This window comes from Dendrobium catenatum, unplaced genomic scaffold, assembly GCF_001605985.2.
Source record: "Dendrobium catenatum unplaced genomic scaffold, ASM160598v2 fragScaff_scaffold_1417, whole genome shotgun sequence".
Lineage (NCBI taxonomy): Eukaryota > Viridiplantae > Streptophyta > Magnoliopsida > Asparagales > Orchidaceae > Dendrobium > Dendrobium catenatum.
The window spans coordinates 989,752-1,011,894 of NW_021319879.1; the positions used below are offsets into that span (position 1 = coordinate 989,752).

Sequence of the window (22,143 nt, forward strand, 5' to 3'; positions counted from 1 at the left end):
CTTAAGATAGTTGTCATTATTTACGGTCACAATTAGAGTCCATATGTTTCCTAATTGCTAACATCTTTGAGTTATGAATCATATGACAGATTTGAGAGGGTACAAAACCTTGTTAGCTAAAATCGATTTAAATTTGTCCCTTAGACAAACATTCACCCAAAGTTTATAAGGTGCCATTGAATGAAGCAACTCATGGCTACCGATAAGAATCTTTTAGTTAGGTTTGGTTAATTATCTCCTCTGACAGTGTAAACTATGAACCATGACAATCTGTGATGCGAAATCATTGGATCTTGATCAGGTTCATTATCATTCCCTCACCACCCGCTTTAAGTGAAAATTGGGTAAATTTCTAATCCTAAATATTAAATTTAAATAAATTCGTTGCTACTATATACTAGGTATTTGATGCATATCCAACGACTAGTTTTAATTGAAAGCACTCCCCCATCACCAGGAGGGATAATTAATCATAGAGGCTTTTTCGTTTATGGGAAACTTAAACTCAAATTGTAAAGTCCTCGCAAATGAGGATGACATCACTAGGTAATGTCAGATATGTAACCTAATATGCTGTTAAAAAATTGGCCTGAAACATAATCTATTAAAAGTTAAAACTCTTTCCAAATATGCGGAGGGACTAGGGCACAAAATTTTGGAGCCCACACTTGATGACCTAATTTGATCAAATTTTCGAAATCTTTCGTCGAAGACTAGTTTTATGGAAAATAAATAATTTTTATAAACTTGCTTAAGTACCTGTTTTTATATTAAAGCTTATGATATTATGCTAGTTGTCACAGTTTTCATTCTTGTTATAATTTATTTGATATGGTTGCTACTAAATAATTAAGTTTTTAATAATTTATCTCATTATTGAGGTTGATTTAGTATGCCATGTCTGTATACTAGAAGCATATTAATCAAATCATTTCAAAATCTTATAAATTTTTAACATTCTGCTATAATTCATTTTTGTAGATAAGATGAATCATCTAGATTTTCCTAGAGTATTGTGTTTTTTTGTAGGATAGAAATCATTCCAAAATTTTTAATTATAAGTTGGGTACAAGGCAGGTTGTAGATAAATAGCCGTGATGTTTGTAAATCATTCCAATTTTTTTTAATTATAAATTGGATACAAGGAAGGTTGTAGATAAATAGCCGTGATGTTATTTAAAGGTAAGAAGGCTATTAGGGACGTTGCACATCAAATTTCATGTGGGTAGTTAGCATGGGCGGAACCCAATAGGTTCCAGGGGGGGCAGTTGCCCCCACTCAAAATTTTTTTAAAATTTTTTTATATTGGTTTTTTAGGTAATTTACCCATTTTTATTCATTTTTTAGTCTTTATTACAAGGGTTTTCATGTAATTGCCCCCCCTAAAAATTTTAAAATACTATGGTCTTTAGGTAATTGCCCCCAACAGGTTGAACTCCGTCAGAAGACACTGCCCCCTTGGACCCCAACATATATGTCTTATAAGTTTGCCCCCCCTGAAAATTAGGGCTGGTTCCGCCCCTGGTAGTTAGTGAATATTTATTTAAAAGGTCACATATTATACTCAAATTTCCAATGTGATCTTTCGTGGTTGGAAAATAACTGAAAATAGAATCATACAAATAAAGATAAATTTGTGTTCAGGAGCACTAGTTCATGCTTTTTGGTTAGGAAGACAGACATATTAGTAAATATGAAAGTCATTTGATGAAAAAATACAAGATAACATAATTTTTTCTTGGGACTAGTAATGTGTTTGAGTGTTATTTTTTGATACAGAATAATTGTTTTGGAGTTATTATATACGGGTCTTATGTTTCTGATTAAATATCTTTCAATTTAATTAATTTTCTTGGCCTCCTGATTAAATCCACTCCCCCATCCCGCACGTGCGCTCTCATCTCTATAGGCATAGTGGTACAGCATGCTTTTGACTCGTTCTGATTATTTATGCAACAAGCAGAGTATAATCAAAATTTTTCGTTTTTCTTTAAAATGCATTAGCATGCAAAATACCTTCTAGCGTTATAAAATGGACCTGGTAGACTTGAGCCGCAATAATTGCAGCTGAGCAAAATATTCAGGTAAAAAGATCAGTTCATTCAACTAATTTGCTAATTTATCCTTACAATGCTTTATCAATTTCTGCAATGTTTAGCCTTCAATGGTTAACAATGAGCTTGCTATTCTTTGCTCTTTCATTATTCCTCCATAAAAGATTGCTCCCTTCAATCTTTTTTTGTCTTTGTTTCTGTGATTTGTGAAATTCTCTTCCAAAAAATGATCTCATTAGCCCTCATCTTATGGAGAAATTATTCTGTGCGGAGTCTGGATGGTAGTTTGGACGGGAAGAACGGTCCGGACATGTAAGTGTACATATTGTGTACAAATTTGTTCACAATGTATATCAAATTATTATTTACAGTGTATACCCTCACAGTTCGGGTGGTTCATCCCGTCCGGATTCCGTACAAAATAATTAGAGCACCTTTGTGACACTAATTAGCATAACAGTGAGACGAAGTTTTACAGTGGCGAATCTATGAAACCCACGTAACTTCTCCATAAAATGGAAAAAAAAAACGTATGCAATGAACATTTTTTTTCTTCATCGAATTTTGTGAAACTGTCTGCGTACATTATGAGATACTATACTGCAAAAAAAATTTACACAAACTCAAGGCATGTACGCACTTAATGTGGTGGACCAATGCAAATTTTTCAAACAAAAGCGGACGACATTTTCATTATGCTTGAACTTTGCTTGACTGTTAAAATTGCTACCAAAATTGATTAGTCCACCCATAAAAATTGGTCCAAATAAATTTTTATGTGTGCACAGATTCCTGGTGAATATTTTGATATGATCTGTTTGAAGTGCAGCACTGGAAGCAGGAAGCAACTCTAAATGCAAAGAAGTTTGAATTCCTTGAAGCTTCCAATCGGTGAGGATCTGGTCACGAATTTCCTTTTTTTCCTATATTCCACTTAAAAACTAGAAGAAAAAAGATGTATGAATTTTTCCTCTAGCTGCTTGAACTTCGCATCACTGTTAAGACTAATGTTTCAGTGAACTGATGGGCGAAAACCTGGAGTCCCTCTCATTGGAAGATCTGAATAAGTTAGAAGGTCAGCTTGAACAAGACCTAGGCAACATTAGAGGAATAAAGGTTAATGATACTGACATTTCTTTTCATTTCCGGCATCACTGCAACAGTTCCAAGTTCATTTATTTTTAACATAATTTCACTTTTTTTCTTCTAGATTCGCTTGCTATCAGGGCAGGTAACACACCTTAAAGAAAAGGTACGCACAATCAATAAACAAATTTGAATTCGGGTTTACACAGAAGTTTTCAATATTTGCCCATTAAATGCAGACGAGGGTGTTGTCAGAGGAAAATGAATTGGTACAGAATCAAGTAAGTTCACTTCACAAAAGCAAGTTGCCTACAAAAAATTACACTTAAATGATGAGGACATTTTTTTGGCTTGAAGTGCAAGGAGACCCAGCAAATCTTAGATTCCACACGGTTGGTGGCTCTCTATGATAACAATAATCAGCACAAAGAAGCAGAAACCGACCTGTACATTGGATGTTTTGGGGAAGATGAAAGATCTAGCAATGGCAGAAAGGGTGACCTTCTACAATCTGAAATATCCAATAACAAAGGTTGCTTCTTAATGTAACATCGTCAATCATCATCTGCTTGTGTTAAAAACTAATTCAGGGAGGTTTTTTGATTCTGTGTTCTTTTAACTACTGTACTTATCAATAAGATGGACAGAATAGTAGATGATATAGTCGTTAGAGTGGCAGTTATAATCATTCTTCACAATTGCATAAAGCTAGTTATTATTTTTGCCTGAATTGTCTACAAACAAACTGGACGATATATTTAAGGTATTTTATACATTGGACTTTGCTTTCTGCTGGTGCAGTTTAGACACAATTAGTTTTCTGGAGAGGATAATGTATATACTGAGAACTGGTCTTGTTGTGCTTTTGTTATGAAGGAAAGGTGTCGCATCTGATAATTCTGGTGCTATTTTGCAGGTCTGCAGCTCTGCTTTGCCAATAACAGGTCTTCTCATCGTTTCTTTCCTTAAGAGTTTTTTATTTATTTGCAAATCAATTTTTGTCTTTTTATCATTAGCAACACGTCTCTGCACAGCACGATAAGTAGCAAGCATAGACTTTGGCATTCGACCTGTCCTTGACCTTTTCTTAGGGCACACAAGTTTGTTTGTTTTTTTTTTTCATGATGCAGAATGAGAACAATAGAGTTGGATGGGTTTAGGTTTCGTTTGGGACAAATTTTATATTATTTTCTACAACAGTTTTTTAGCACAAAATTTTTTGGAAGCATAAAAAGAACAGTGGTCAAAAACTGTCCTAAACGAAATCTTAGGCTTTAGGTTCAATCTTCGAAAAAGAATTCACATTGCTAGTCAGGTCTGAATCGATTGAAGTATCCAACAAATTTCAAATGTCCTTGTTGTGTCCTGGAATATTCGCGGCGGTAAAGAAATATATAGTTTAATGTTTTAGCATTGTACGAAGATCCAGCACACAAGCAGATGAAAGGAGAGGGTGTAATGTTCATAAGAGATATCAGAGTTTTTACATGGAAACCATTGAAAGGGGGAAAAATCATGGGGCCTGACCCAGTTTGAATGAATCCTCTAGTATTTGCAGTCGATTACAAATGAGGCCATTCATTGGAAGAAGGCCTTAGATTGATGTCACAAAGGTACATCATATAGAGCGCATTAATGGTGGGAATTACATAGACATGTTTGTTTGGTCAGCAGAACTATAGTCGATAGGATAGAGGTCGGAAATATCTTAGTAGGCAGGAGATTGGGGTTAGAAAGATCGTTGTTTGGCGATGGAGGTCGGAAGAACTATAGTAGGCGATGGAGGCCGGAAGGACCATAGTCAGCAGGAGATAGGGGTCCGAAGACCGTAGTTGGCATGAGACTGGGGTCAGAAAGATTGTTGTCTAGTGATGGAGGTTTGAAGGACCATAGTCAACAGGAGACAGGGTCTGAAAGACCAAAGTTGGCAGAATACCGGGGTAAGAAAGACCGTTGTCTGGTGATGGAGGTCGAAAGGATCATACTCGGCAGAAGACTGAGGTAAAAAAGATCGTAGTAGAAGGGCGATACTCTGGGAGCACTCTGGGTGTCAGGTGGTGGTCCTACATAAGTCCTAACCTTAGGTGGTGGTCTGGCAGAAGTTCGGTTCTCAGGTGGTGGTCCGACAAAAGTCCAGGCGTCAGGTGGTGGTTCGGCAGAAGTCCGGGTCTTAGGTGGTGTTCTGGCAGAAGTCCGGGCCTCAGGTGGTGGTCCGGCAGAAGTCCGGGCCTGAGGTGGTCGTCCGGCAGAATTTCGAGGATCAGGTGGTGGTCCTGCAGAACTCCGGGCCTCATGTGGTGATCTGGCAGAGTTCCGGGCCTAAGGTGGTGGTCTGGTGGAGCTCAGGGCATCAAGTGGTTGTCTGGCGGAACTCCAGGCGATGGTCGAGGAGCGAGGAGGCAAGAGCGTTCTCCGATCTCTCTCTTGCTTTTTTGCTTGGGTCCTCTTTCAAGAGGGTGGAGGGATCTATTTATAGATTTCTTAGAGTGACATGACCCTTAAATAGGTGGGAGAACAAGGGCATATGGGGAGTGGCTTGGATGGTCTGCCGATGTTAAATCCCTTGATCATGGACCATTTGATGGACATTTGAATGTCTTAGTGATGTCGTAAGTTAGTGATCTTGGGCTCATTGGATTCGTTTCGTCGAGCCGCTCGATTCGACTATAAGCACATCATGTTTGGTAATCCAAATTGTGGTTTGAACCGTCCAACAACGCTTCGGACCCTTGATTTGGTCCCATTTGGGTTCGGATTGAGCCGAATTTGGTGTCGTTGGGTTTGTATTTACGAGACGCTCAGTTCAACTACAAGTTTGCTGAAATTAGAGTTGGAATGATCCCAATTTTAATTTCAGAAGTTTCCAACTTGATTTTGCCTAGACATTCGTGCCCGATCAAGATAATTTTTTGATGATGTATCAATCCTATATTTTTATCTTTATTATTTTGGGGGGAAGCCTATATTTTTTATCATCCAATATGTTGAACTTGAGTATTTGTGAGAAAAATTAATGTTTCGTTTGAGACAACTTTATTACTATTTTTTAAAGTAGTTTTTAAGAACAAAACTTTTGTATTAAAAATCACTTTATTAAACAATACAAAAGTTGTCTTAAACGAATCTAAAGCTTCGTTTGTGATGGCTTTTTTACTGCTTCTGAAAGAATCTTTTTAGTAAAAAATTAAAAATTTTATATTAAAATTTTTTTTTAAAAAGCAGCAAGAAAGTCATCCAAACAAAGCCTGAGTCCGTTTAAGTCAATTAGGAGTACATAGATATTGCCATTTTTCCTGGTCCAGTCTATTTGGCTAAATAAATCAACTTCGTCGACAGAATATTTAACCATAGATATAATATGGAGAGAGGAAATTAATAGATAAGTTTATCTATGACTCATTTCCTATTTATTTATTTATTTATTTATTTTTCATTTCCTTTTGCCAAATTTCTCTCCTATCTATTTATGAAACGCTTGATATATACATTTTCGTTTAGGATGCTATTTTTTTTTGCTTCGTATTGAATATTTATTTATTTTCATTTCCTATCAATTTGCTTCATATTTAAGTTGAAAAAAATTGATATAAATTTAAAAATCAATAAGAAAAATCAAACAACCACTAAATTATTTTGCATCCATTAGTAATGATGTGCTTTAACTATTAAAGAAGTGACATGTAACAAGTATACAAGCCTAGAAAATCACAAACTCATAATAGATTTAAAAATAATTATGAAATATTCACAACTTACCACGAAAGACTAACAATCCTAAGCACAAAACAACTACAAATAAAAAAAAAAATGCAACTATCATAAATACACAAAGCTTAAAAAAAAAAAAAATCAAATGGTCTCTAAAATTTTTGTGAGAGATCAAAATTGTTCCTAATTCTTTAGAGGGATCAATTTGATTTCTAAACTCTTTAAAATATGACAAAAAAAGTTTCATTTTACATAGTTAAGGGATCAAATTGGTCACTCAAAAGAATTGTAGACTATTTTGATATCTCCTAAAGAGTTTGAGGGATTGTTTTGATCCATTTCTCAATAAAAAAATTAAATATATCTTTGCCCCATATATATTAGTAAAAGTGTAGAGATTTTATAGATATGCTAGAGGTCTAAGGGGGCAGCGCCCCCTGGCGGGGTTCGAGCAGGGGGCAATTGCCTAAATTTTGATTGTAAGGATATTTTTGAATTCTTTTTAGCCTTTCTTTTTGTATTTGGTTCATCGTTCCCTAACAATAACATCTATACACAATGTGTTTAATTATGATGTGGGCAATTACTTAAAAGATCATAGTATTTTTAAATGAACTATGTCGACTCATGAGCTGGCTCGGGCATAGAATGGTAAATGGCTCATTAGCTGAGCTCGATGATCTAACAAGCTAGGCTTGAACCAGCCCTAACTTGACTTGTTAGTTTGTGCGCAGGCTTATTTAAAAAATAATAACATAAAATGTATTTAAGTATAAAGCTGTTAAAAATATTTAAAAATTATATCTTATTTCATTATATTAAAATTAAGTGAATACTTTTATTATTTTTCTTATAACTTAAAGAATTTTCTAATGATATAAATTATACCTAAATTCATCACATGAAACCTAACATGCTCTTTTCAGTCATCAACTTGCTCCCATCTGCATTTGATAACTCCCCTCTCTCTCTCTCTCTCTCTCTCTCTCTCTCTCTCTCTCTCTCTCTTTTTGTTCCTCTCTGTCGCATGATGAGAAAAGATGGAACCTTCTTGCTTGCTTGCTCTACCCCTAGCTCTTTGTGGCTTGCTCGTGATACCTCCCCTGACATTCAACTTCCTCTCCGTCTCCTATATGTTGCATTGCAGTAGAAACTCTTGAATGGAAATTGCTGCCTGAATGTTGTTGCTAAGGCTTTAGTGGTCACTTATCTTAGCCAGTGAGTAGGTTAAATCTTGAACTTATTAGAACTAAAATTCAGTCAACTTCTAATAAATCATTGGAGAAATTTAGGATTTGATATATCATCAAAAAATTATCTTGATCGGGCACGAATCTCGAGGCAAAATCAATCCGGAAACTTCAAAAATTAAATCCGGGATCACATGAACTCCAATTTCAGCAAACTTATAATCAAACTGAGCGTCTCGGAAATACAAACCCAATGACACCAAATTCAACTCATTCCGAGCCCAAATGAGCCCAAATCAAGCACCCAAAGTGTTGTTGGAAAGTTCATACCACAATTTGAGTTACCAAACAGTCCCTGATTTTAACGAGCTTATAGTCGAATCGAACGGCTCGACGAGACAAATCCAACGAGCCCAAGATCGTCGAATTCTGACATCATTAAGACCTTCAAATGTCTGAAGAACTGTGCATGATCAAGGGATTCAATATCAACCGTCCATTCGAGCACTCTCTATTTGCCCACGATTTCACACCTATTTACAAGCTATGCCACTTCAGGAAATTTATAAATAGACCCCTCATTTCTCATGAGAGGGGACCCCAAGCAAGAAGAAGAGAAGAAGAGAAGAGAAGGATAGGAGGGAATAACTCATCCTCGACCACCGCCAGAGTTCTGCACGATGTCCGAGTGACGCCAGAATTTTTTCGAGCGCCTGAGTGATGCGGAATTCTACTCAACTTCGGAACGACGCTGGAACTCTGCTCAACTTTGTAATTGAATCTCAATTTAGAATAGATTCATTGTAATCTGATCGTCCTAACTTTGTGGACGAGCCAGTCTCTTGTATCTCAAACAAAACATTAGTGGAACTATTTCAACTGGGCGAGACCCCGTGGTTTTTTCCCTTTTAGGGTTTCCACGTAAAAATGCTGGTGTTTCCATTTCTTTTATGTTTGTGTGCTGGATATTCGTACAACACTGAGACGGAAATTTACTAACTCTATCGTCGCGTATATTCTAGCCCGCAACAGGATTAAATCTTATAGGTTATACCAAAATAAAACATTAAGTAAAATTTTATATTTCCAATATATATATATATATATATGGCACAACGTCATGAATGAATTCGATGGAATGTAAAAAATCAAAATTGAGTCACTTTTAATTATTTAACTAAATTAAAATCTTTAACTCAACTACATCAAATAAGATTTTTAGGATGGACTACTCCAGGCTATAAGACTATGTGTCTTATGGAGCTCTGGTTCCTCGAGTATGAGGGCACAACGCCACAAACCTATTGATGAAAAATATAAACTAATTTAACATAAAAAATTAGTAATTAATTGAATTAATAAGATTAATCAACCCTTAATTTCTAACCAACTAAATCAACTTAATCAACCCTGATTGTTGCTTGGTAACTCAGACCTACGAGGCTATTAACTTAGCCCCAATGAAGGTGAAATAAAATTCACGACCTCGAAAAGCAACAAAGATAGTAATCATTTAACAATTAAAATATATCATTACTTAAACTTTAACACATTAATATTTAAACTCAAATATAAATATTCTCTTTAACCTTTAATAAACTCAAATATTAGATAATATCAACAAACAAGCTAATTTAGGATTACTCCAGCCACACGACCTTCTACACACACTTTAGATGGTTTGCTAAGATAACTAACTCTAGATCTAGGCTAGACTGGTGTTTACTTTTCTGCTGTGTATCAGATTTTTGAGATTTCATTACATGTTATGATTAAAATATTTGATGTGAGTGTTTATTTACTTTTACTATACTCTGTGAATTGATAATGTAATTAGCATTAGATTTGCTTCTAGGTTAAGGGAGATTATATTAATTCAATCTTATGCACGTGGTCACACTCATAAAATGAAATAAAGGGGGCTAAATAAATAATAAATATAAATGTTATAAGTGCTTCAACTACTTAGCCCCCAAATAAAAAAAGAGCGTAATCAAATGTGTTGACTTATATATAAATAACAGCTTGGGAATTAATTTGATTATTAAATGCTTAGGATAACCTTTTAGGAGAGTCTAGATTTTTCTTTTATATCAATGTAATTCATTCAAGGTTAAGACTTCTGAAAGAGTCTTTTAGTTTGAAATACTTAGACCCAAAATTAAATTTAAAAAAAGGAAAGGATATCTCTTACGGGATAGTCATTTTCCATTTGGAAGCTCAATTTTGGATCACTACACTACCCAAAGTGGGAAGAATAACCTCCCTCTCAGGGGTAGAGTTCTATTTCCCATTTGGGTACCCAAGTGCAATGAATCCAAGGAGTATGAAGAGGAGGAGATCGAGGAGCTAAAGACATAAGAGTATCCCACTCAAAGTCTGCTTGCGTCTGTCCTAAGATTAGAATTCAGGTTTGTGGTTAGTAGTGCCTGACCACTTTTAATTTATGCATTTCTGGATTGTAATAAGCAAGACAGTTTGTCTATGAATATTTATTAATTAATTTAATTATATTGATGTGTTTGAGTTAATTTGATTGCGTATAGGATTGACTGTTTCTCCAAGTTTTTTGTGTGATTATATGCCATTTTTTAGCCTAGATACACGGAGGCTCGTGAGGGTGCGTCAAAATTTTTCTACTTAAATTTAAATAAATTTTTTTAAGATAATATAGAAACTCTCACAATCTAAGAAGTAAGCTCGAGACCAATGGGAGTTCACATAACATATTGATGTATATTTTTTCCTTTGTTAGGCACCTCCCTGCCTGCGGGTTTTGACAGACCACCTAGCTTATGAGTGTGAAGATCTGTCAAGGAGAATATGTGCAATCTCTAAGATAAAAACTATTTTTATGCATTTTTTTTAAAAAAATATTTCATTCTAATTTCAAGTACTAATAGATTCGATCAGCATGCATTACATTAGAAGTATATTTAAAATAGTCTAAATTTTAATTACATTCTCTTTAATATTTTCACCCAACATAAGTTAAGGGATCAATTAGGATAAGTTCTAGATGCTGGTCCTAATTCTAAAAAAAATTAATAAAAATATCTCTACCACTCTTTCATAAAAATTATCGGACTCATGAATTTAAAATCGACTAGGTAGTTAGCTGGCACCCCAATCTAGGCTAGGGTAAGTCTTGGTTTTTATATTGCATTAGTTAGATTCAGGTCACTATTATTTGGTGCTCAATTTAAATTTATAATCCGAGACGAATTTTGAATCATAAGATCCCAAATTCCGAGAATAAAATTTGAAATTTCTAATAAAATGATCAACTTAAACTAAATCTTCTTCCAATTCAAAATTTAAAGCTCAATACTTAGCTTAAGTCGGAACACTTCTGAATTGTTTCAAAATCCCAAAGTGTCTCATGCCCTTCTTCCTTTGACTCCAAAATAAGGGTTGATCTTGCTCCAATCCCATTTGAAATTCTGTTTCATCTCCTTTGACATCACTCCTAAAAAATCCCTAAGCAAAAATTCGTCATTATATCAATCGAGAGTTTTCGTAAGAGACTTCAATTTCCTACGATATAATTAATTATGAGGGATTACGCTCATAGGAGATTTACAATTCACATCCATCTTTTCAAAATCAATTTTCAAAACTTAAAATTAATATTCTTTAGGAAAATGAAGTCGACAACGATCATTATCATCATATTCCATCAATCGATCATAAGTGATATTTTCTCTCCTTGGAGAGATATATCATTCACTATGTGATATGGAATATGAAATTAATGATCTCTCGTCCGAATTATAGTGGTTGAATATAGATAGAATCTCATTTTAACCCTTCAAGATCGTATGCGATTTAGGATGACAACTTTCAGTTTCATCATCTGAACCCATTAGCAAACGATATCTTTGTCTTAAGGGACAATATATTATTTATAATGAGACATTCAATTTTGAGACTGTAAATTTAATATCAAATTTCTCAAATAAGATTAAATCTTTCAAAAAAAATCTCACGTAATAATCTCTCGTCTTGTTGAGCTTCAGACTAAGTACGCTCTAGCAAGTTCATCATAATCATCATGATGAGTTCATAACAATCAGAGGACATCACCCGCTTATTTAAATTGATTCCTACAAATTGCCCTACTTGAGCCCTCATAAGTTGATCATAATCCTAATAAGTTAACTCAACCGTTATTATCATGGCATTCACTATAAAGTATTATTCTTTATTGATATACTGTCTTTGTCGCTCTGTTCCCCTCAGCCAATAGCATTGCAACAGAAACGTGAATAATAAATCAAATCCATAAAGAAGACAAATCCATGTAAACGTCTGGGGCCGAGTGCCTTTATTTATTCCAATGTTATATAAAAGATTCTAGAATCATTTTACGGTATTATTTTGATGTGACTCGTGATGAAATTTATTTAAGGTGAGTACTTCTCCTTATTTAAGGGGATAAAACCAGTGGCTATTTAAGGTGAGTACTTCTCCTTTAGATGTCGTGGGTGGAGGATCGTTGGAAGCAGGACTTTGAGTGAAGTGTAGAGTGATTTTTCCAAAGCTCACTCAAATTTATGACAAGAGAGGGATGGAGGACAGAGAAAAGGGAGAGGAATGGTTAGGAGGATCTGGGGAATGAAATCGGGCTAGCTTAAGTCTTGAACCAAGTCAACATAGAGATTGGGCTAGCTTGGGTAAGTGTATTGGGCATAGTACTACCTAATATAAGTGCTGGTTTAGCTTGGCGAGCCCTAGTTGAAAAATGGTTGAGCCCCTAGTGGTTTTGACCACTTTGGGCAAGCCCAATTTCTAACTTGAGTTGACCTAAGGGCTGGGTCAACTAGGGTAGATGTGTTGGTCAGGGGGGCCCAATGCAAGCATCGGCTTAATCTGGTTTGGCTTAAGGAGGGATTTGGCTCAAGGAGGACCTCCTTTGGACACTTGGGTCAAGCCATATGGCTAACCCAAGTGGGCTTAAGGCTTGTACCTTCAAGAGGGTTCTCCTAGGGACATAATGGATCATTTTATGGTTTTGAATTTGCTTGGGTAAGCCTTAGTCAAAGGACTTCAAGTGGATAGAGGTGTATGTGTAGTTTGGTCAAACTCGGTTGACTTGGTTAACCAAGTTTAAGTAGGGTCAAGAGTTGGATCCATTAAGTTTGGATTGATGATTTGAATTTAATAGAAGGGGCTTCAAGTGATGAAAAGGCCATTTGGATTGAAATGCATGTTAAAACGACACTTTAGTCAACCACGGTTAACTTGTTCAACTAGGTCAAACCAAAGCTTGGGTTTGAGTCGAATGTATTCCTAATGATGTTTAGGATATATTAGGAGAGGTTTCAAGGTTTGACATGATTGAGCAATATTGAGGTTTGGGGAAAAGTCTAAATTTTATTCATATTGACCCGTGGTCGACTATGGGTCAAACTGGGTCTATCAAAATGTAATTTAATATTCAACATGCCATAACAAATGCTATTGATATAGTCAAAGTTCTTGGGGAGGGTCCTAAGGTCAAATTCCAACAAGTGGTAAGTCTGGTGGCATATGCTATAAATATTTGACAATTTTGCAACCTTTGAATTTCAATTCAGTTTCTTGAGTTAAAAGTGTTATATTATTCTGAAATTTGGAAGGTTGGCTATATGAACATGTCTAATCAATATTCAATTGATGGATCATGAATCATATGTCATTTGACTTGGTTTAATAACTCAAAAAGAGTTTTAAGGCAATGGTCCTTACCCCTGAGTTTTGGTCTGGAATTCTTGATTTGAATTGGACTTTGGGGTTGATTAGTTGAATTTGAATTATCCACATCAATCACAATCAAATGAATGATTGTGGGTGATTCAATATAGTTGAAGATTGAATGTTGAATTGAAGGCTGAATTATAATTTGATTGAGGATTGTACTGGAATTTGTTTGGGGTCTATATGATTGACCCCAAACATATATTTATATATATATATATATATATATATATTGAAATTAGAGATTTTTGTATCAAAAAATTGCTTTTATAAAGTAATAAAAAAAATATCCTAAATAATGCTTACTCAAACACATAAAATCAGTCAATATAAAAAATATATAATTTTAATTAAAAAGCTTTTTGAAATTACCCAACCGGTTCAAAAACGCTGGAAATGAAACCACGGAAACAAAGCGTTTGGCGAATATTTTTCCTTTTTGGCGAATAAATTTTATTGCGTTACTGCCAGCATGGCTTGCCAGGTGTCGCGCTGTTTCCGCGGCACGTGCCGTTGTCGGATGGTGACGATGCAATGACGCTTGACCCCCGTGTCGATATCTAACGGTCGAAGCTATTAAAAAAAAGTTTAAAAAAAAAAAAAAACATTTTTCGATACTCCTACGCGCGCAGTTCCCACCCTTATAAGGTGTGGGTCCCATCTAGCATTCCCACCTTCTTTTAACGCCTCCAATAGAAGACGAGAAATAGAATGCTCAATGCTAATACCTCACTTTACTCTTTAATTAGGGTTCTGTTAGTAAGAGCAGAGAGGAAGATGATCCTTTTCATTTTCTTAGGGCTTCTTTGCTTAGCTTAAACCGAAGTGATCGGGTCGGTTCTAGCTATTAATAATGGAGGAAGGGGAAAGGCGAAGGGAAGCGGCCGTTCTATTGTTCCCGCCGCCGTCGTTGCCCCACCTGTTTCGGTGGCTTCGCTATCTCCGGTATGGTGTTTCAGTGATCGTCCTCCTCCCAGCTCATTTCATGTTTTGGTTTTTGTTCATGTTCTTTGCTTTTCGGTTCGGATAGGGGAAGAGGTAAGGAGTGATGGCGAGGGGAAAGACGGAGTTGAGACGGATAGAGAACTCGAAGAGCCGGCAGGTGACCTTCTCCAAACGGAGGAGTGGTTTGCTCAAGAAGGCATTCGAGCTCTCCGTTCTTTGTGATGTAGAGGTCGGCGTCATCATCTTCTCACCGCAGGGGAAGGTGCATGAGTTTGCGAGTACCAGGTTCTCTTTCTCTACCTCTTGTTGGTTTATTTGATACTGCTTCGATCTATATATGATTTCTGTTTATGTTTCCGATTTTTCGTACTCGATCGGTGATTCAAAACGAGCCGCGTTTTGCGTTTATAGAATTTTAGTAGACTGGATTTCGGATTCCTACTGGCGAACACGTTCTTGTTTCGTTAGGAATCTTTTCTTTGGCCTTTTTTTTTTCTTTTAAGAAGTATTTGTTTTCTGTAACTGTTGATTCTCGTTCTTTTTGCTCCCCGTATATGTTTTCTTCGATTGAGGAACTATATTAGTAAAGTAAAGCGAACAACAGTAATTAGTGAGGTGGTGAACTTCTGAAGCATCACTGGCGGCAACTTGGAATCACGCGAAGTATGTTAGATCGAGCTCCTTTATTTGCTTGCAGATATTTTAGAACATGAGGATCTCGATCTTTTTGCTTGTTTTGTGTTTGACAAATTGAAAGAGTAATATTTCTTATAGTCATAACATTAATATATTTTTAATAATATTTATTTGATGTTAGATATTAGAATAGTGATAGAATTATCATTTATTTTTGTTAAATATGCTTTAGAGATGATACTGAAAATATGTTGAATTTAACGAGTAAAATAGTCATTTTCACTTTTGATTTATTTTGACGGGTGTTTGTTGATAGTTAAACATTAGTAATGATTTTTCTAGTCTATCCAACCAAGCAAAGGAGTATAGTAAATTTTCATTTGAACTGCTGTATGGTATGTAGAAATTAAAGCCTTATAAGCTAGGAAGAAAATGATGATTGTGTAGTGTTTTTTTTTTATTTTTATGATGATGATGTTGTAGTTAATGAAATGATAAAACCGGAGAACTTCGATCTGATACGTACAAATTACGTATATGTTTATATTTTCTTATGCAATTAATTATTTATATGGGTATGATTAAAAATGAATATAAAAATAGATATGATAAAGCATATACACAAAATTCTCTTTTTTGATGTTAGAAATAGAGTTCGGTTGGAGATGAATTATTATTTGATATGGTTGTACTATATTTTGAAGCGAATAATGATTTTTTCAGTTAGAGATGCATGCCCTTAATCATCATTTATTGTGAGTTTTATTTGTGCACTTAAGGGATGTCCAAGGAATTATTAACTTGAGCATTAGAAGTAGCTATAAATAAGGAGCTGTTGAAAAACATATAATGACAGAAAAGAGAACAATAGAATGGTTTTTTTGCGAGTTGATTACAATTATGTTGTGTATTGAGATGCGATTGACTGAAAATTTGTGTTGACGATAGAGGAATAAACTATGAAGTTTATATTGAACTTTTGTGCTTGCTTAAAGTTAACTTGTTTGAAATGAAAGATTCAAGGTTTGTACTAGATCATGGACGTTCTAGATCGAATCTAATAAACTTCCATCTATTAACTGAACATCTTTAGATTTGAAATTTCTAGATGATCTATTACAATGACACATTTAATTTGGTTTTTTTTTCAACATTCTCTCTTAAACTAATGATCCAATTGGTCATTCTTAGAATTGCCTTTAAAATTATGAATGATTTCGTCATTAGTGGCGTGGTAAAAATTTGATCAGCAACTTGAACGTCGATTTTTTACATATTCTATTGAGAGTTAAATGTTGGTCGTTGCTTATTTGAACATGAGTTGTAGCCAACGCGACTTGGCAGAAAATTAAATTTCAATTGAAGGAGAGTATAGTAATCCGTTAGAATGTATATACCTTTCATATATAGAAAGATTTGCTTAGCTTCTAGGTGTCTCCATCTACTTTTCTAAATGATGCTTGCAATTTCAACTCCATGCAAAAAATTTAGCCTTGTACTGTTGTACATGACAAACATCTTAAACTTCCGCAATTTTGCCTTTCATATTTCATGACTTTTTCAAATTCTAAAGGCTCATTATTTTCAAATAAACAAATAAATTGAGGGTCATTGGTCACTTCACACTACAGGAAAACTTTGGTATACCGGCGAAATTTCCGGTAGAATAATATCCGCAGGTAGAAGTGGTAGTATAACCAAACAATATTCTGCCGATAACTTAGTGGCGAATTTTTCGGCGGATAGACCATCGGATACTTTCCGACTAAAAGGTCGTCAATTTCTATAAAACCGGCGCTAACTTTTGGCGGAAAATCCGCTGGAAATTACTGGCGGAAAATGGGCTTACTTAAATCCAAAGAAAAATTTTCGGCAAAAAATACATCGGAAATATCGCCCAAAAAGGCCTTATTTTCCTCCGTAGTCGTCTTCCTTCTCATTTCACTCATGCTCATTTTGCTTCGCTCCCGCTCGCGTCAGTCGCCTCCATCCGAACAACGCCTCCGTCGTCCGTCGTCATATTTGTTTACTTTAGACTGTGTACGTCTTTCTTGACATGACAGGTAGACTAAGACTCCTTAAATTTCTCCTAAACGGGGAGACATATGGAGCACTACAGAAAAATCATCTATTGAAGGCAGCAATTGATCATTTTCAGATAAAAATTTTCGCTGGTAAAACCCACGTCGGAAAATTTTTCCAGCGGCAAATATTTACCGCAGATTTTTGACGGTGCTAGACCACCAAAAAAATAATAAAAGTAATTAAAAAAAATGAAGCCTAGCTTGCCGAAGCGATTACCGCCCGCCCGCTACCCGAGATCTGCCCGACCGCATTTCCTTGCCCAGCTGCTCTGATCGGCTGCCCGCTCGTCTGCTGCCTGAGAGTTGCCTATCCGTGATGCCCTTATCAGTTGCATGCATGCACGCCTGCTGCATATCCGCGTTGCCCAGCTGCCCGCCCGCGGTGCCTTGCCCGGCTGCTCTGATCGACTGCCCACTCGACTGCTGCCCGAGATTGCATGTATGCACTGTCTTGATCAGTTGCACGCATGTCCGCTGCCCAACCGCGCTGCCCAACTGCCCGCCCACCCATTGCTTTCCCGTGCTGCCCCAGAGCTGTCCGCCCGTGTTGATCGCTTCCCGCGCGTGATGCCTGCTCGATTGACCGCCAACCCTGCCTACTCTGCCTGTCGTGGGATTCAAACTAGATTTGGAAAAAAAACTTTCAAAGGCCCAACCAATTTAGTGAAGAGGTAAATATATAAAATAATTAATTTGTTATATAAATTATAATTATAAAAAAATCATAATTAAAAATTTATTAAAATAAATTATTAAAGTTTATAAATTAAGTAAATAAGTTATTAAATTAATAATTATTTAAACTAAGTTATTAAATTAACAATTAATTAAAATAAGTTTTTAAATTAATAAACTATTAAAATAATTTATTAAATAAATAATTAATTAAATTATGAATTTATGATTTTTCAAAAATTAATAAAATTCTTCGGAAAGCTGCTAAAAATTCTACAATAAAAAATATTTCAGCATAAGCAGTTGGAAGATAGTCCGTTGGTAAGCCGCTGATAATACGCGATTTTCCTATAGTAAAGGCTACCATATTTTTTATTGACATGAGACTTGTGTGAATAACACAATTCGAATTTAATCTATTTTGCTTTAACATATGCTACTTTAATCTCTAATATATTCATATTATATATAGGCCAAATTCTTCATATTATGGATATTAAAAATCTAAGAAGTTGATTATATAATCGATTGACATAATGATGAAAGACATTAACAAATGAGTTCATTAATAGGATGCATTTTTTTATTCAGATAGCTTGTTAACTTCCTAGTTTCATATCAGATTGAAAGTGTTAATGCCCATATTCTAAACATAAAAATCAGGTGCACTTAAGACTAGATTGTGTAATTATTAATTTATATTGTAGAGGGCTCATACCATAATATTAATATTGAACTTCTCATAGTGAGTACGAGCCACATTTCGATTTCGGATGAGACATATCTACATGTTCTAATATAGCTAAGGAAGAAAATATCATACCTCTTCAAGACTTAATTTATGATACATAATACTTTAATATAATTAATTTTCATTTTTAAATTAATTAGTAATTGTAAATTTTTATATTTAAATAATTATTAATTTTAATTTATATAATTAAATTAATTTGTAAATATAATTTCAATTTTTAAATTCATTATTAATTTTACATAATTATAAAGTTTAAATATAAAAAAGTGTAAATGACACATATTTTACTGTGCAGCATTGTGGTTGTGTGTTTGATAATTTTTTGAATCCAATAGAGTTCATATCCTATGGCATGTGGGCAGATCAGCGGGCAGTCGGGCAACTCAGGGGGTAGCCTGCGGGCAGTATGTTTGGCACTAAAGGAAAATCAATAATCACCGGCAGCCTGTTTCGATAGTTAAAGTAAGTTTTTCGACGGTTTTGAAAGTTTTTGGCGGTCGGCCGGCATTTCACAAACACCGAAATAGATCGTGTAGGAAAGAAATTTCGGCTGCAATTTTTCGACAGTTTTTCGGTGGTGAAATAGCCGGTAAATTATGGCGGGCAAACCATCGGCTGTCGCCCGTTAATTACCGGCGATGCACTGGACTATGAAAATACCACAATAATTGGCGGTCAAGCCATCGGTAATTAATTGGCAGCTACACCAAAAAACTAGCGACTAAATAAGCCGTCCGATGTCAAAGTTTCCAATGGCCAAACTGTCGGTTAGCCGCCACAAATGTGTAGAATTTGTAAAAAAAATGTCAGTCCCCCTCTATTTACACTAATTTTCATAATGCATGCATAAAAGTAGAATATTTCTATTTATTTTGTATAAAATAGCAACATAGTCCAAAATAAAGCAGAATCTATAGACACATATATAAAACAACTTTAAGGGTATAGCTACAATACACAACCCACAAAAATAGAGTCCAAAATAAATAAAATATTTCATATGATATAAAATCCACACAATCAACAATACAAATTTTCCAAATACAACAAAAAGCTTTCCAAACAAATAACAATACTAATCATCCTCTTCCAAATACACCAAAATGTTTTCCAAACAAATAATAACACTAATCATCCTTCGTGTCATCGCTGCATTGTGATTCAGATGATATTCTTTTTATTGATAAGACTAGAGAATGACTTCATAGTAAAATAGATGTGGATATTATTATTTAAATAAAGTTGGATGATTAAAATGGAGGAATGGCTGGAGAAGCTCCTATAGAAGATAAGATTAGAGAGAGCGAGAGAGTCACCTTAGGTGATTTGGAAAAATAAAGTAGAGGCCTCCCGATGACCTAGTTGGGAAAGTAGATGTATTAGATTTGACTTATGTTAAGGAAGGTAGAGGTATAAAAAGGCTTGGATGTTTGTGACACGGGAAGAGTTTCAAAACCACAGAAAAAGAGTGCTTCATAAAAGATGAATATTTTCTCTCATCATGGTCTCCCATTACTGATGCTGTACAAGATCACATGAATTCTAATGCCCAGATTTGATAATACACTATTATCTTATTCAACATTATTATAAATGCACAAAAAATATTTAATAATATTGAATAAAATTTTATTTAAAAATAAATATTTATTGTAAGTTGGCCCGTCAATTAAAGCATATGTTTTCAGTAGTATGAACTCGTGTGTATTTTTTAAAAAAATTAGAATAGAGCAAAACACAATTATGCCTAAATTTTTTTCGTACTTAATAAATTAATAATTTCTCCCATTGCGGCCTTGTGTATGGAACTTTTATTCGGTCCAGTGAACGTACGCTCCTCTACGTTCTGTCACCAATGTTTTAGCGCCACGTAGCATGAAGAAAAGTCGCTGACCCGACCCGCTGTTTTTTGGGTTCTCGCACGTGCGTTTTTTTAAATCCTTGACGAGCCGAACAACATCCCATCACCTTTTGGATATATTTCAAATACCTAGCAATACCGAGCAAATACCGAGTTGTACCTAGTTTTTTCTAGCAATACCGAGCAAATACCTAGCAATACCGAGCGAATCCCTAGCAATACCGAGCAAATCCTGAGCAAATACTGAGTTTTACCGAGTTGTACCGAGTTTTTTCTAACAATACCGAGCAAATCCTGAGTAAATACCAAGTTGTACCAAGTTGTATCGAGCTGTAGAAAAACTCGGTACAACTCGGTATTTGCATGATTTTGGTCTTCACATAGCAGTATTTCTCGTTTTTGCAAAGCAATACCGAGCAAATACCGATCAATACCGAGAAAATCGCGAACATAGCATTCCCGGGTTCCGCTACGGGTCAAGTCGTCGGGCCGCGCGGTAAAGAGTAAGAGCTTGTGGCGACATGTTATTGGCGGCCGAACGTAGCTCTACGTCCGATCAGAGGACGTAATAATTGTTCTTGTGTATGGCCTTCCTTTTCTCGCCTCCTATCGGAAGCGTCCGCTTCTGCTCTAATTAGGGATTAGTTAACAAGAGAGCAAGGGAGGAGATGCCTCTATCAACTTTTTTGGGGCTTTTTTTTTTGGAGAAATTATTCTGTACGTAATCCGAACGCGTTCGGATGCCGCGTATTTACTGCTTATTGTGTTGCGTATTTTTTGATACCAAATTTTTTCGTGCCAAAAAGCAACACATAAATAATACTCACTAAATACTCATTAAATACACAATTAATACGCAAAAAATACGTAGAAAACATAATGTATCAAAAAATACGCAGCATCCGAACCCAATTCTGTGTTCGGACTGCGTACAGAATAATTCCTCCTTTTTTTGACCTAAACCGGAAGATCAGATATTTGTTATGGACTTATGGTGGCTAGAAAAAGAAAGGTAGCAGTTCTATTGCTGCCGTCGCCGCCTTTGCAGCACCTGGTTTGGTGGCTGTGCCATTTCTGGTATGGTGCATTGTCTGATATAAAAATTTGACTATCGATGTTCCTCCTCCGTGCTCCCTAGATGATTTTCTTTTTTATTTTCTTCATATTTTTTCTTTTATGGTTTGGATAGGGCGAAAGAGGAAAGCAGGGATGAGCAAGGGGAAGACGGAGTTAAAACGTATAGATAGTTCGACGAGCCGGCGGGTGACCTTCTCCAAGCGGAGGAAATGCTTACTGAAAAAGGCCTTCGAGCTATTCGTGCTTTGCCACGTCGAGGTCGGCGTCATCGTCTTCTCCTCGCAAAGGAAGGTCTATGACTTCGCCAGCTCCAGTTTCTCTCCCTCATGTGTTT

General features: G+C 35.5%; 1 protein-coding gene across 6 annotated transcripts in view; it reads left to right on the forward strand.

The window, feature by feature from the left end:
* LOC110111599 (MADS-box transcription factor 50) overlaps nucleotides 1-22,143 on the forward strand; it is a 51,639-nt gene that overhangs the window by 16,333 nt on the left and 13,163 nt on the right. The window contains exons 3-8 of one of the 6 annotated variants that reach the window (XM_028699958.1): nucleotides 2,843-2,945; nucleotides 3,058-3,170; nucleotides 3,265-3,306; nucleotides 3,380-3,421; nucleotides 3,498-3,672; nucleotides 4,057-4,084. In XM_028699958.1, coding sequence (XP_028555791.1) covers nucleotides 3,078-3,170; nucleotides 3,265-3,306; nucleotides 3,380-3,421; nucleotides 3,498-3,672; nucleotides 4,057-4,084 — 380 coding nt within the window. In that variant the 5' untranslated portion in view covers nucleotides 2,843-2,945; nucleotides 3,058-3,077. The remainder of the gene's footprint in view (nucleotides 1-2,842; nucleotides 2,946-3,057; nucleotides 3,171-3,264; nucleotides 3,307-3,379; nucleotides 3,422-3,497; nucleotides 3,673-4,056; nucleotides 4,085-22,143) is intronic. The other 5 variants (XM_028699959.1, XM_028699960.1, XM_028699961.1 and 2 more) reach the window with 5 other exon arrangements.